Genomic DNA, 16,127 nt, shown 5'->3' on the forward strand with positions numbered 1-16,127 from the left:
TGTCCGGAGGCATCCATCTACCCTCTGTGCTAGAAACCACAGAGCAAATTAGAGCTGAAGAATCCGCCAGCGCACCACTGTCCATCACCGCTCCACTGCTATCCTGCAGATATTTAGTCACATTCTCTTTATTTGACTGCAAACATTCGCAGCTCCTTTTGCTGCTTATAAATCGTGACAGTATTGAGTTGTTGCTTTCAAACTCCATCTCACATCTCTTTGCTGCAGCGTGTTGTAAAGGATCCGTTGCGTTAGCTGCACACACTTGCCGTGGGCCTGGACCGCGCTTTGTTATTGTTGTTACTTTTTTTCTGGTGCAGAAATCTTTGTATTCAGCCACAAACCCGCCGAGGATTTTGTGAATGTGCACAACATATTTCGGCGAGAGTTACTTCTCCTGCTTCCTTACTGGTATGCGCAGTGAAGAAGAGGAATTTTAAGAAATGCTTGAAGCTTTTAATGAAGAACAAAGAGCAACAGCTGCTCTCCCTGCTCCGCGTCTGTCAGAGGCAACTGTGTTTTCAGAGTGCGTGTGTTCTGGGTTTTGTTTATTATTTTCATCAGAACTACAGACACTCAGCTGGAGGTGGTGAAACACAGTGTGCTGTATTTACAACAGCCTGTTGATTAAGAGCAAATAAGTGAAACTGGAATTATTAGCTGATGCGGATAGCAGCAGATATCATCTAAGGCAGAGGTCTTCAACAGATACTGCAGACAATTAAAAAATATATATTTTTTCGTTTCCACGTTTACGTCTATATATAAAAATGTCAATTTGAATAGCTTGTCTCATGCAACTGACAGACATTGTTGATATTGGCATTGATATCAGTTAACATGACATGTTTATAAATGGCAGTGGTACGGCCCCCTACACACTGTACCTGTACATGTTTAAAATAAAACCATGAACATAAGAACCTGTGTATTAAGGCCCTTTCACACCAGAGACGTATTTTTCGCATCAATATTATTTTTCGAACCCCGGTTTTCATTACGGATCCTTTCACACTGACCGCAAATGTTACGCGGCGAAAATGCAACACAATCTTTTTTCGGAGTGAGGTCGATTTTTCTGAGCTTTCGCCCGGCGAATTAACGCATCAACCAAGCAATCATGTAGCGTGAAAAGGAGGTACGTCACAACACCATGACAACAACGTAAACAACCTGTGTTTGCTCTCACTACCTTCTCATCTCTTTTTATATACAGTCTATGTTCACCACCTGGTCTTGCTTGACAAGGGACATAAACTTGAAAAATGAAGGACAGTGATCAGATATTGATCAGTGATCAGACCGTGAGCTGCTGTGTTGATATAGTAAAGCTGGTAACAAGACGACAGTAGCATAGCGAATACATGAGGGATAATTAACGAGTAGTTGTGTTAAACGGATTTAAGACACAACGTGGAGGCGAAGAACCACCCGTCGCAAAGCAAAATTTTGGAATATGATTGTCACATCTGTCCCATATTCATGTTGCCGCTGGTGTGAATGGTTTTGATGTGAAATATTCGCCGCCGAATATTTCACAATTTCTTGTCGTTTATTTGTTACATGGTGTGAGGGCCTTCAGAGTATTAAATACACATTAACAAGGTACATTAAACATAAAACGCAATTTTATGCAATATATATATAGAAGGTGTTCCCTTCTCCATCTCTCCATCAGTTTGGGGGTCCTTAGACGATTTTGTTTTCTTTCAACGATTTTCAGGCTAAAAGGCAATGACTCTCATCCAACACACACACACACACACACACACACACACACACACACACACACACACACACACACACACACACACACACACACACACACACACACACACACACACACACACAGACACACACACATAGCATGTTCTATAGGGGAATGAGATTATTTAATCATCTCCTCTACCCTTTCATTTCATCTCCTCCTTTCTATGTTGTCCCCATTTAATAAGAAGCCCACAATAGCAGCCAGCATGCAGCTCTTTTCAGTCCTGTTGACTCTCTCACTTTCACTCCCTCTCTCACTCCTCTTCTCCTCTGCTCACGTTCCCTCTCTCTATCTAGGAGTCTTGGTGGCAAAGCTTGTTTCCCGCCCTGGCTTTAATTACAAGGTAATTGGTCTCACTAACGAAGGGGAACACGCAAGCGTCCATGAAGCTGTGTCTATGTGCATAATGCATGTTCTGTGTTCTGTGTATGCATGTATCCGTTTTGCTGGTGTGTGCGGCGCTGTGGTTTCTGGGCTCTGACAGGGCATCAGAGAGTGGGCTGTGTAAACAAGCCGCTAGCATCCTGTCATGCAACGCTGAAGCAGTTTCCCCCATGGACTTTACTGTCACACACACACACACACAATTCCACCTCTGCAAAAATGTTCATATAGAACCGTGGAAAACAACAAGTAGCTCTCTACTGAGCGCAGCATTGTGAGGTTTCTTCTAAATACTTCCCACCATCAAAGGAGGCAGAGAAAGCAGCACACACTTTGTCCTTGTCATTCTTTTCTCAGTCCCATCAGTCATCTGAATACACACACATACACACGCACGTGTTTGAAGGGATAGTTCAACATTTTGGCAAATTGGCCAATTGCCATAATCCCTATAGTTTTAGCAGTAGGTTCGTTACCTTTAATTGTCGGTGCAAGCTATTTTTAGAAAGACAGAGCAGAGCCGCAAGCTGGGATTTCTTGGTTTCTCTCATCAAACTCATCAAATACACAAGCGTGGTGAATGTGCAGGTCACAACTTGTCCACTAGAGCGTTTTGGAGTTGTTGGATTGTGTATTTGATGAGTTTGATGAGAAACCAAGAAATCCCATTAGCCTCTGTAGCGTAGCTCTGAGCAGCTCACGGCTCTGCTCCGCCGTTCTAAAAATAGCTTGCACCAACAAATAAAGGTAAGGAACCTACTGCTATGACTATAGCGATTATGGCAATGGGCCAATTTACCAAAATGTTGAACTATCGCTTTAAAAGACATATCTGAATGGAAAGTGTCAAAAGTATTTGTCTCCTAAATCCCACAATCTGCGTTAACTGGAGGCGTGTGTCTGCGCATATGTTGATGTGTATCGGTGTGTGTGTAAAAACACTAGGGGCCTTTCGTTCAAAGCATTAGGAAACACAGGTAACTCCTCAAAACACAGCAGTGGTTCTTTCATGCCAAGGCGAGTGTGCCAGAACAAAGCCCTCTCTCATGTCTGTCATCTCTGCCAAAATATGGAACCACTTGAAGCTGTTGTCCGTCCCCCTCCTCCTCTCTGTCTTTTCTGTGTCTCATCTTGCGTAATGAACCCTCTCCCTTCATTCACTCAGCCAGGGTCCTGGAAGAGAGGGATGGAGCAGAGGAGTGCTGAAGAACATCATTCAGCATGGAAATGAAAAAAGTCTACCATCTGCCAGATTCTCTGTGTCTCTGACTCTCTCTTATCTCTTCCCTGTGTAAATACCATCATCACTTCCTCATCCGCAGTCCGACTGAAATCAAATCACTTGTTTTTTTTTTGTTCTGTTAGCAGCAAACAGATCTTCCTTGTAAATACCACATCCTCCATTCTCCTCCGAGAAAAACATCAGCGCAAAGACAGTAGATATTCTCAGTACCACCGCAAACAAAATGCTGTCTGTCCGTCAGCTGTCAATCAAACCTGTGTATGGACGTGTCCACTGGGAGGCTTGAAGGCTAAAGATCCCCCCCCCTCCTAAAACATCAGCTGTACTTTTGAAAACACACAGAGTTATTCATGTATTATATTATAAGAATACACCGTGTGTACCCTTGATGTGTGATTTTCTTCTCTGTGAAAAAGTCTGCCAGGCTGATTTTTGACACCTGCGTTGTTCATGTCTGCTACAGTGATACGTGATATGCCCAAGATAAAACATTATCTGGACTTGTTAAAACTAGAAAATAACTAATCATAACAAAACATCATTGAATTTATTTTGCTGTTATTTTTTTTTACCATCATTATTATAACAGATTGAGCTGCACCTCAGCACTGACAGCTGTGTTTGTGGTTAGAAAACAACATCCTGTCCACCTCTGACTAATAAGAAATGACCCTTCAACACATGATCCTTCAACCAGTGCAGCGGGCGACAGGATCGGCCTCTAATAGAGCCTGTGGGTGACATTGGGACGTTTTTTTTGTTTTTTTCCCCTTTTGTGCAAATTATGAGCAGGGAGCAAACTGTTGCTATGGAGACTGTAGTTAGTGATGCGGTGGGCAAAGCCACGGCAACTAGTGTGGAGGAGAGGACTAAGCTGAACATACTGAGAGGATCACAGAGTATACAATCTACCGCAGCCACACACACACACACACACACACACACACGGACATACACAGTTCAAGACTCAGGAAGGCAAATAAAAAGCTTTCACCGATACATATTTCTCTCTGACTACAGCGCTGAATGCTAATTCGCTGTGGTCACATCTGAAAGCTGGGATGAAGTTTTGTGAGCACTTTGGAATAGACGCAGAGGAGTGTGTCATTGGAGAATGAGAAGATGTGGGTTTCATCCCGCCACCCTTACCCTTAGAGGGCTGAAAAAAGGTGGCTGGATAAAAAAAAAGATGAGGGCACAGACTGATGGGAAAAGAAGACGGATGGATGGATCACTTAAATTACCAGAAATAAACTGATGGGAAAGAAGGGCAGCCGATAGCAGGGGAGGACAGAGAGGAGCCAGTTATCTCTAAATATAGTTTGGAGGCTGAAAAGCCATGCTCTGAAAGTGCGTGTCACTATCTGCTACTGAGTGTCGCTCTTGTCGTCTATTCCACCCGTATCCACTATTTGGCCTCCACCGACAACCGAGGCAGCACACATCCAATTCAATTCAATCACTGTCTGATTGGAGGCAACAGATCTGATTTCCTCTCATAGCAGACACACACACACATGCACGCACACACGAGCACACACACTCAAAATACTGTTGTTTGTGCTCCCAAGATTCCCCAGGGACAGATATCAGAGTAAATGGCTGCAGTGATTGTGCCAGATAGACTGGATGTGTGCATAATATCCACACCAAGAAGATAATGTGTTTGCTAATCGCACACCAGAGACGAGCAAACACACACCCACACGTATCCACACGTATCAACACACACACACACACACACACACACACAAAGGCTAACAGCTGCACAGCTATAACCCTTAACCACTCTTTTCATGGTGCCGGCTGCCAGCAGCTACATTGTAGAAACACCCTCCCACACATCCTCGGACAAATCCCACTGTGGGAGAGTCGTGATTTTTCTGAGTTGCGAGGACAGTTGTCTGCATGTGTCCAAGGCTGCAGAGTCCAGCAGAGGCTGAGTCAAAGGCAACTGGACCTGACTGTTGACGATTGACGATAATCCAGCTGAAGCCTCGACAACCAACAGGAGCTGATGTTGATTGACTTGTGTTTTGTTACCACAGACAGGAAGTGAGTGTGTGATTTTAACATTTCATGACCTAATCCAGGGGTCTTCAACATTTTTCAGGCCAGGGAGCCCTAAACTGATGGAGAGATGGAGCAGCTTTGATATATATTGGATAAAATTGTGTTAAACTGGGCTGGGTGTAAAATTAACTTTTTACCTCATCGTCATCATTGGCTAGTGACCTCCAAAAATGTACCGGCCAAACCAGACAAAAATCATGCCTTGTTTGACTAAAAGTAATTGCCTTACGTTTTTAGCATGAAAATCCAACATTTAAAAAGCTGCACATCGTGGCAGCTGAGAACATTACTGTCTCTCCTCTGTTAAATATACTAAAAGGAGGCTGAAAATCACATGACATGTCTGTTCTGTCCTGAAATGTGTGTTTCTCTTCTGTAATACACATTCTATATCTCGGAGGTGACGTCTTTCCACATACGGGCTTCCTTCACCTTTCAGACGGGGCAGAGCTCCGTGGGAAACAGTAGGAGAGACACAACCTGAGGGAGCAGGTCTGTGGAGCTGGGCCGACAGACACGAATACACGGCGTTGTGTTGGGTTGTGAGTGCGCATTAAGTGCATAAAAGTTTTCATCGCCAGTGATCAGCTGTTGTTATATGTATGTAGATTAAGGCTTGTTCAACCGCTGCCAGCAGTTTTTTTCAGAGGCAATTTATAATTAGCGGGATGATGAGCAATAAACCCCGACAAGATGGACAGAACAGAACCCTGACGGTTCCCTATAGGGGCTAGCTATAGAAATAAACTCTGTGGCAAAGGAATTGCAATTAAAAATGTTCCATCGGCCACTGGCAGGTTTGCGTTTTTGTTTTACACGCCAAACTAATTTTTTTACCCACCATTGGCGCTTGGCGGATGTTAATTTTACACCCTGAAATTGGGCCTGGTGCCATGTATAAACATACCTTGTTATTCATTCATTCACCACTAAGCTATTCAAATAATACATGTGTTCATATATTAAACATGTACAGTGAGTATGGTGCTGTGCCACTGTCATTTATAAATAGACCTTGTTAACTGATACCAATGCCAATATCAACAATGTCTGTCAATTGCGTGACAATCATGCAGACAAACTATTCAAATTGAGGTTTTTATTTGTGACATAAATTTGAAAGGAAAAAAAAAAAAATTCTAAACAACCAAACATTTTGCGACCGCCCCTGCAGTACCTTTGCAGTACCCCTAGGGGTCATGGACCCACTGTTGAAGACCTCTGACCTAATCAATATGATACCTCAAAATCCTAAAACTCCAAAGTCACTGTTAGTGTATTCATGAGTCAGCGTTTAGAAACAAAGAGCAGCCGGATGAACATGTGACTGCTGGTCACCTGCCAGAGCAGCCACTCGGACAGACACGCTGCCAATCACAGTGGCAACTATCAAAGAGTTGGCCAGACTGGAACACTGGTTGATTGTCCATACATACAGGCACAGAGCCAGAGCAACAGATTGTTATTCAGCGAGTGAAAATCTCACTGTCATGAACTCAAGTCGTGCTTTTGTCAGGATGCAGTTGCTGTACAAGCTGAACTTCACACTGCATCAGCTGTGAATGAAAACGGCAAACAATCTGTTTTTCTATTACGCAACCGAGCTGAATTAGAACACAGTGAAATAACTCTGCCGTGTCTCTGCCGTTTGGTTTGCACATGACAATATTTGTCCCCTGTTTATAGTAGAAAACTATCGATCCTCCGGAGATTGAACGACATAACACATATTCATTATTACCTTTAATACAAGGCAAGTGAGAATTTGAAATCCTACATTGTTATGTCAGAATGATTTAGTTGCACAGTGATTGAAAGATTCCCCAGAGTGAGGCGCCTCAGCAGCAGGTAGGCATTGAGATGAAGAAGCTTTAAGTGGAGGCTGTTGGGCTCCTCACGAATGTCAAACAGGCTCACTGTTCTAATTTGACATTCACAGAAAAGTGTTTGTACTGGCAGACTGTCAACTTCATGTTTTATTGATAATGAAGAATATCAGGCTGTTATACTATTAAGCAAACATCCACTCTAAGGATCTGACTGTACTCGTTTATTCATATACAGCACAGCACAACACAACACAACACAACACAACACAACACAACACAACACAACACAACACAACACAACACAACACAACACAACACAACACAACACAACACAACACAACACAACACCAACACTAAAGAAAGTGCAAGTCCTGAAAAACTTCACTATGATTTAAATGTCCACATTTTACACATTATTTTATTTGAAGTCAATCCATGAGAAAAGATCTGTAACAAATATCTGTGGTATAAAAAAAAAACTCTACTACTACTACTGAGTTCTTCCGATGTCTCTGATTGGCTGAATGTATTCTGAGAGACCCAATAAAAATATAGCTGTGAAAAAATGTGTAAAATACTACATAATATGTTACTCCAACAAATGATGTTCACTTCTCATACAGTGCACAAACATGTTAAGCTGATGCTGATCAATAAACAGGCCACAGGAATCTGATCAGGTAAAAATCACAGTGTCCATGTTAAGTCAAACTAACAACCTTTTACACAAATATTAACTGGGGAGTCTGGGGACACTGTGATCATACTATTTTGCCACAGATTCCTTCCACCAATCATCTACTGTAACAACAACAGATCCATATTGATCATTTCTGGCTCCATTGCCAACAGGTTTTGCTGGTTTGTCATCATACACCAGTGTGGTGAACAAGGTGAGAGGTGGGAGCACACTGTCAGCTGCAGACACACAGAATTAACCACAGGTGATCTATGACATCAGCTGATCATGATCAGCAGCTGACCAATCAGGGCGTCTCTAATATCAACCAATCAGTGACATTTGCCTTGTGAACCTCTGTCCAGAATAATGACACTTATGTAATATACTTATAATAATATCCATTGTGGTTCTTCTAACCCACTGGTACGACACTGGACTTTCATCCACGTTACACTTTCAAAATCTTATTTGTCATAGGTTTAATCCTTTTTAATGACTATATGAGCTCAGATGATCATGGATTTATGACAGAGCAATATGAAATAAACAGCTCAATGAAACCTGCCGCAACAGGGTTTAGTTTCTTCAGGTCTCTAAAACTGTTCAGTTAAACATTCAACTGTGGTTGAACTGCAACCTGTCACAAGGAGCAGTGGGGAGCTATTGTGAGGCTGTAAAGAGCCACAGGCCAATCAGATTCATTTACTATCTGCATCATGATGAACTGCAGGTAACAAGAAGAGGGTGAAGAGGAGGAGGGAGGAGGGTTGAGGGGTAGAAAGCAGGCATCTCTCTGGATTAATTAAGCATTAATAAAGATTGTTAGACTGAAGAGCCTGACCGAAAAGAAAGACTCATTTACTGTCAGAGGAAGCAAAAAGCTGCAGTCACTCAGCTCGGGTCATGTGAATACTAAAGGTCAGAGGTTATCTCTACCTTGTCATGGTAATTCAATAAAACCTTCCAGCAGAGAAAAGAGTGTCTCAGAGGAATGACCTCTGGGCTCACCATCAAACATAATTGTGTGTAAAAAAAAAGAAGAAAAAAAAAACACACATCACACACACACGTGTGCTCACAGATACCACAGATACACAGTGATGCATAGACCCGGACGCACACACGATCTGTGATTAATGTGTGACACGCTGCAGTGCCGTAGTCTTTTCTTTCTCCATTCTTCTCCACAGAACTGTGAAACAAAGGCCTGAGATTAAACAGCTCTCCGTCACATTGACTCATTAGTCTCTCTCTCTCTCTCTCTCTATTCGTGATCAGTCTTTCCTCTGTGTCTCGCTCATCCGGGGCAAGGTCATTTAGGAGTCAGACCAGTGGGAGGAGGAAGAGGATGAGGAAGGATATTAGCAGAATGAGGGACTATTCAGCAGGGACTCTCACACAACAGCAGAGCTGCCAGTGATGGTTAGCAACTCTCTGGATCTATTTCCACTCAGAGACAGGACGTAGGAGGCTGGACAGAGACGGGGACATGTGTGTGTAGTGTATGTACACCAGGCTTCCAGGTCACACACATGAAGCACAACAACAGGAACATTATCAAAGTGTCCTATTCCCACAGCACGCTTGTTACTTGTGTTTGATATATGATTGCATTTGACTTTCATCACCCTGCAGAGAGAGTATGTGTTTGCGTGTGTATCTATGTCTTTGAGTGTGCGTGTGTGTGCGCGTGTATGTGCCTATTGGGATGAATGACCCAGATCAGAGGAATCTGTAGTTTAACAAATTCTATGCAATTTTTTAAAAGAAGAAACGCAGCCATAAGGTGTGAAACGGTGTGTGTGTGTGTGTGTGTGTGTGTGTGTGTGTGTGTGTGTGTGTGTGTGTGTGTGTGTGTGGGAGAGAGAGAGAGAGAGAGAGAGAGAGAGTGAGAGAGGAAGAGAAAGACTGGAGTCTGAATGCTGAAGGCGAACCATTCATCTTTCCTCTCATATGCTCTTCTGGGCTTCAATCCCAGTTCCCTGTGTGTTGTGTTTTTGTGTGTTTGTGTGTATGTGTGTTCGCACGCGCATCCCCAAATATGGAGAGCAGTCTGAATGATGAACATGATCTCCATTGCAGCAGAACAATACTGTTTCTAAATAGGACATGAGAGGCATTCAGCCTTCCCCACACGCTGTCCAACGCTTGTTGCAGGGGCTGCAGCTCACAGTGTGCAATGAGGCATCTGCTGCAGGTGATAGTGAGTGTGTGTGTGTGTGTGTGTGTGTGTGTGTGTGTGTGTGTGTGTGTGTGTGTGAGTGTGTGAGTGTGAATGTGTGCGTAAAACCATTAAGTGCTGTTCCCAACGGTGTCCGGAGTTTTTGCTCCATCAATCAGATGCTTATTCAGAGAAGGCCCGGGCGTCACTCCCTGTCGCTGGGCAGCTGGCGCCCGGCAGCTGGGTGATGGCTGCCAGTCTGCCCCCCTACCCCCCCAGTCTGGCCCCTGGCATCACCTCTGCTCTCAGACCACCCAGCACCTGCCTCTGGAGCCCTGCACACCTGGATCTGTTTGCTTCTCACCAACCACCACCACAACATTCCTGCACCTGTTTGGGAGGGCAGCCCTACTGTACAGCGGCGCCAACCCCCTCTCTCCCCCCACCGGCACCTGTTAATTAGCCACAAACAACAGCAGCCCTGCATCCTGTCATAGAGCCAATCAGAATCCATCATGATCGCCGGCGAAACCAGACACAACAGCAGCAAATCAAGACACAATTAGCAAAGAGGGGAAGAGGAGCTGATGATGGTGTGTTTGTGTATATGAGCCCTCAGAGCATCGTTATTGAATAAGTGTAATCTCAATACTCTTCCCAGTGCAACACTACATTTAGTTAATGGTCATTACATTACTGACGTGATGGATGTGCAGACAGACGGATGCTGCACTGCAGTGAATACAAACCTATGTCACAATCTCACAAGGGCAAGTTATCAAACCTCAGCTGATACAGACTGACTGCATCATATGATGTTATCATCATATTTTTGACATATAAATACCACTGTGAGCCTCTACACTACAATATGTGTACATCAACAGGTGAAGATCAGGACAGTATTTTTGTTTTCTTAGAAATGCCACGCTAACAATTAAATTCCTACCAATTGAATTCCTACCAATTAAAGGTACATTGTGTAGGAATTACTCCCATCTAGCGTTGCGGTTGTATATCACAAGCAACTCAATCGTATTTTTCATGCTGCATTCACGTGAAATTGGGCAGACGGACGACAGCCGCTGCACGTAACGGCATAAACAAGCCTCTATGTAAACAAGTGGTCCGTCAGCATGAGGCAAAACAATACACGTGACAATGTTGTCATGGTGATGTCGTATTGTTTACCTGACCCACGTTTTACCGGCTTTCTCTCCACTTCTGTGACTAAAATGACATCTGGTTTGTTAGCGACGGCCGTCTGCCCGACTGCAGGTGAATGCAGCATCAGTCTAACGCTCCATTCCTCCTCACTGCGTTACCGTGGTGACTTTTCACAGACGCCACCTCGACCTGAGCCGACAGCTCCGGTGTCTCCGCTGAGTTTCCGTGGTTTCCTACCGTCACGCTGTCACTGAATGTAAAAACATGGCGACACCACATGGCAGCCAGCACCGAGCTTACCCGCTCCATGTAGATATGAATGATATGAACGGCAAATTCAGAGCTGAAAGGAACACTTCAGTTTGTTGATGGGGGCGATTACTGATGAATGAAAAATATACTTTTAAACCAAATAATTGATTTTCGTGAATAGAAGTTACACAATGTCCCTTTAAGTGTTACGTTAGGTAAATTGACATTAAGTTACCGTGTATTTACCTTTACTTTGGAGTACAAAGCCGGGTGGTTATCCCGCAGGTGTTTTCAGACGTTCATATCAGAGACATTTCCTCCTTTTGCTGCTGTTTCATTGCAGCGTGTTTGACAGGCTGGCGAGCCGTTGTTGCCTTAATAGGTTTGTTTGGAGGGAATCAGTCGTCCTCTGTACTTTGAACACTGTACAATTAGCGTGATATAGCGCATTTACCGTTTATTAGTGGCCAAGCGCGACCTGTCCATGCGCCCGTGTCTGTGTGTGTACGTACGTGTGTGTATATGTGTGCGTACGTGTGTTGCGACCACACGCGTGAGAGATGGTGAAACATTGTTTAATTTTTTTTTTTGTGAGAGACTGTGGCGGGCCCCAACAAGACTGTGGTGGCCCGCCACAGTCTGGTAGGGCCATTTCTTCCCATTAACTGGTTTTCCATTCTTTAAGCACCGGTTCGGGCACCGTTTAAGCACCGACACGTTTCAAAAGTACCGGTTTGGCACCCGTATCGTATAAAACCTAAACGATACTCATCTCTAGTGAGAGGACGGGGGCCTGTCTCTCTCACATACTGCCAGACGCAGAGGAAGTGGGTCAGTGTGATGTCAACATCAGTTATCAGTGTCAGTCCGCACTTCAAGCCTGGGTGAAAACTTTGTCAGATGACTCTCAGACTGTCCTCTGATGCCTCAGCCGCATCACACACAACTTCAAATATTCCATGGCAACAAGTTTTTGTAGCTTGTAGATATCAGGTCACCAAAAAACAGACATCAAGAGTTTTTTCTCCACCAGAGCCTCAGTGAGAGGCGGTAAACTAACCAGCTAGCAGCCACAGTGATTAATGAAAACCTGCGTTTTACTGTTGTAGCTGGTTTGAAATGGGAATAGCGAGCAGCTTATTTTCACCATTTGTAAGAGTTTGCTTGTTGTTTCAGTCTTTGAACTGTTCCTATGTATAGTCTTTTGAACGTTTAAACACTACCAGACCTGTGTGACCGCGTGCTTACCTTTCCTCTTGGAGTCCCGTCTGACGCTGCTGGGCCTGACCGCTGGCTGTAGCTCTGTCTCTGTTGACATCCTCAGACTCCAACTGGGCTAGACAACCGCTCCGCTTGGCTCCGCTGGGATCCGCTGGGCTCCGGGGGTCCAGTTCACAGCGTCAGTGCCGGCTGTGCGTGCGTGGGCGCCGGGTGTGTGCGTGGAGGCGCCAGGTGTGTGTGTGGGCACACAGGCTCATGGGAGAGGGATGGGCTTTAGCCCTGACACAACATCCCACACACACCCACAGAGAGCTGGAGAGAAAGAAAGAGAGAGAGAGAGAGAAAAAGAGAGAGAGAGGGGAAGAAAGAGGTTTGTGTCAGTTAGGTTGTGTTTACTCCTGGCAGGCGAAACCCAGCAAGAGTTCTCAACAGGCATGACAATGAGCTTGTTTCTGATTGGGGGTCTTGAGTAGGTGTTGCCTATGGTAACCGACTGAAGAGACCTGCTCCTTTATTTTCATTTCCTTCTTTACTTTTACAAATAGATTTGAGGGTTAAAACCTGCCAGACATCCACTTCTTGGTCTGTTTCCAACAGCATCTCCACCTCAAAGTCAGTCATATAATGCAGAAATATGATAGAATAACAACTACTATCACTTGTGTATTACAAGTTGTAGGAAAAAATGACCAAAACTTATCAGACCCAGGTTGCAGTAAACTGTGATGCCTCCTCAGCAGTGCTGCCACCCCCTGCCCGGTGCCTGATAGGCCCCTCTGGCCCCACCAGTCTGTCCCTTCTTTGCCCATCTGCTGCTACTTTATTCTGAAGTGTTGCCTGGCAGTGACGAGCACAACCTAGCAAGCCAAAGCCACTCCGATCCACACTCTAATAACCCTGTCGCATGAACACACACACACACACACACGCACACACACATTAATGTGCACGCACGAGTGCAGACAAGCTCTTTTCTCACTCGGGGATCCCGAGGTAAAGCGGCAGCCGGGGACAGCTGCGGGTTGACATCCTGCATAATGAATCCAACTACCTTCTGAGCTGCTCTTCACCTCTCCTTTACACTATCAGTCTTGACCTCTCCTTCCTTCTCCATCTCCATCTAACAGTGGCTGAATGCAGGCTCAGACAAAACCAAGAAGACTGGTGCTTCTTGGGGAAGAGGGAAATCTCTCTTATTCTCTTCCTCCCCCTCTCCACGGTGTTTCTGTGTGAATAGGAGGCCCCTGTAAGCCTCGGGCGAGAACAGATGAATTGAGAGGCTTTTAATTTGCTGCAGACAGAACAGAACAGAGTCCATTTAATTCTGCCAGCAGAGGCCATGTCGGCAAAATGCTGACAATATTCTTTATCTGGTCCAAACACACTGGAAAAGTGTGAGTCACTCCAATTACAGGCATTATCAGCAGCACTGTTCCACCAAATGGATGGAGAGAGTGAGTGTGAAGAGAGAGGGGTGAGAGAGAAGAGAATTGAAATGAGTGGAAAGAAAGTGAGGGGTGAGGGAACATGGAGGGGGTGAGTACGATAATGAGAGGGGGGTAAAAGGGGAGAGAGGCGGGGAAAAAGCCCAAGGAAGTGAAATCAGCACAGAGAGGATGGAGCAGGAGCGGCTTCAGCTGTAACCCTGAACATGTCCCCCTCTGCCCCTGCCTCCTTTTTGTTCTGTTCTTCTCCGAGCTGCAAAGTCTTTCAGGCAGCATCTGGAGCTGTTAATCCTCCACTTGGACCAGAAAAGAGGCAGAGTCTAGAAAAACCCCCTCGCTGCCTTAAACCAGAAAATAACAGCTTTACTTCTACTACTAAAAAAAAAAAAAAAAACACAGATTCACTTCACTTCTGCAGAGTGTATAATCAAATTTATCTTGGTGCTGAATGCTACTGTGGTTGTGAATGAGTCATGGCTTCTTTCATCTTCACTCATAAAAATAGAAAAATGATGAAGGATGTGATTTTTGTTGGGGCTTGTACCAAACATATCTGTTCTCTTACATCCACAGCAGGGGTCTCCAACACAGGACTCACAAGCAGCTTGTGAAAAATGGTCTGAGAATAGAGTCCATACAGTACAAACCAGCACAAACTCCAAGCTACTACAGATCTACCGATTATTGGCTGTCTAACACTGTTCCATCCACAGCCCCCACTGAACCAAGAGTATTGGAGTTTGTGTTATTCTACAAAAATTGAGGGTTTTCAAACAAACAAACATTGTACTGTGTTCAGTCTAATCCAGTGTTTTTCAACCTTGGGTCGCCTGGAATTCAAATGGGGTCGCCTGAAAATGCAGCATATAAACATATCTCAGCTGGCACACAGAAATTTGTGATGTCAAAATGGGTTGGGAACCACTGGTCTAATCCCAGGGTGTGTTATTCAAAATTCTGACATCAACATTTTTACTGCAAATGAATATCTGTACTAAATATCGGTTTCCAGGCCTGCACGATAAGAGCAAAATGTGCAATGACACTGTTCAGTATTCCGATGACAATCTGACTTGCGACAAATAAGCAAATATTTAAAGCAGAAGTAAGCGATCCGGTCGTTTTGGCTAATGGTGCGTTCCAGGCAGGCTTTTGAAACCGTAAGTTACAGCTTCAAGTCACGACTTACGACTTCGTAGCGTTCCAGGCAACCCGCAACTCGCGTTTCTCCGACCTGTTGCCTGTGAAAGTCACTATAACGGCCACTCGTAACTTCCGACCCGTGAACTCGCACCAGAGTGAACTGGTACGACTTCACAGGTCGGAAAAACACGAGTTACGGGCTCCCCTGAACGCACCATAACTTCTTGTAAGCGATCCGGTCGTTTTGGCTAACTTTTTGTCAGCCGACGGAGTTAGCAGCCCCCGCCCTCGTCATGGATCTATTGGTCCTCGTCCCTACGTCACCACATTCACGCGCATCCCTTGGCTGCACACACAGCCCGTCATGCCGTTCTCTCTCCTCATTGGATAAAAATTGTAGGATACAAGAAAAGTTTTCTCCTCGGCTCAGAGCAGAGCAGAGGGACTGGGAGACCTGTGTTTCGGTCCAAACACTCTATATAAGTGATTGCTGTCGGAAGATATAACTATTTAAGACTTATATTAACACACAAATATCGCTTATTTCTGCTTTAAGTTTGCATATTTACTATGCTGTTCCTGGGTCTTTCTGTTTTAATAGGTACCCTGCTAATAGTTACACTTAAACACAGAATATAAAAATATAAAACATACTTTTATTGAACAAATTCCACAAACCAATAAATAAATTTAACTGAACTTTTATTCAACCCTCTCCTGCCTCCTCTCCTTACTCCTTTTGCATTCTTGGCAACA

At 44.5% G+C, this 16,127-nt stretch overlaps 1 protein-coding gene across 6 annotated transcripts in view; it reads right to left on the bottom strand.

Annotated features, from left to right (window-relative positions):
* Window positions 1-16,127, bottom strand: part of dab1a (DAB adaptor protein 1a) — a 95,815-nt gene that overhangs the window by 46,278 nt on the left and 33,410 nt on the right. For all 6 annotated transcript variants that reach the window (XM_085773412.1, XM_085773410.1, XM_085773409.1 and 3 more), the window contains exon 2: window positions 12,811-13,095. In XM_085773412.1, coding sequence (XP_085629538.1) covers window positions 12,811-12,880 — 70 coding nt within the window. In that variant the 5' untranslated portion in view covers window positions 12,881-13,095. The remainder of the gene's footprint in view (window positions 1-12,810; window positions 13,096-16,127) is intronic.

Source organism: Trachurus japonicus, chromosome 4 (genome assembly GCF_045865225.1).
Source record: "Trachurus japonicus isolate A0001 chromosome 4, Traja_1.0".
Classification (NCBI taxonomy): Eukaryota; Metazoa; Chordata; class Actinopteri; order Carangiformes; family Carangidae; genus Trachurus; species Trachurus japonicus.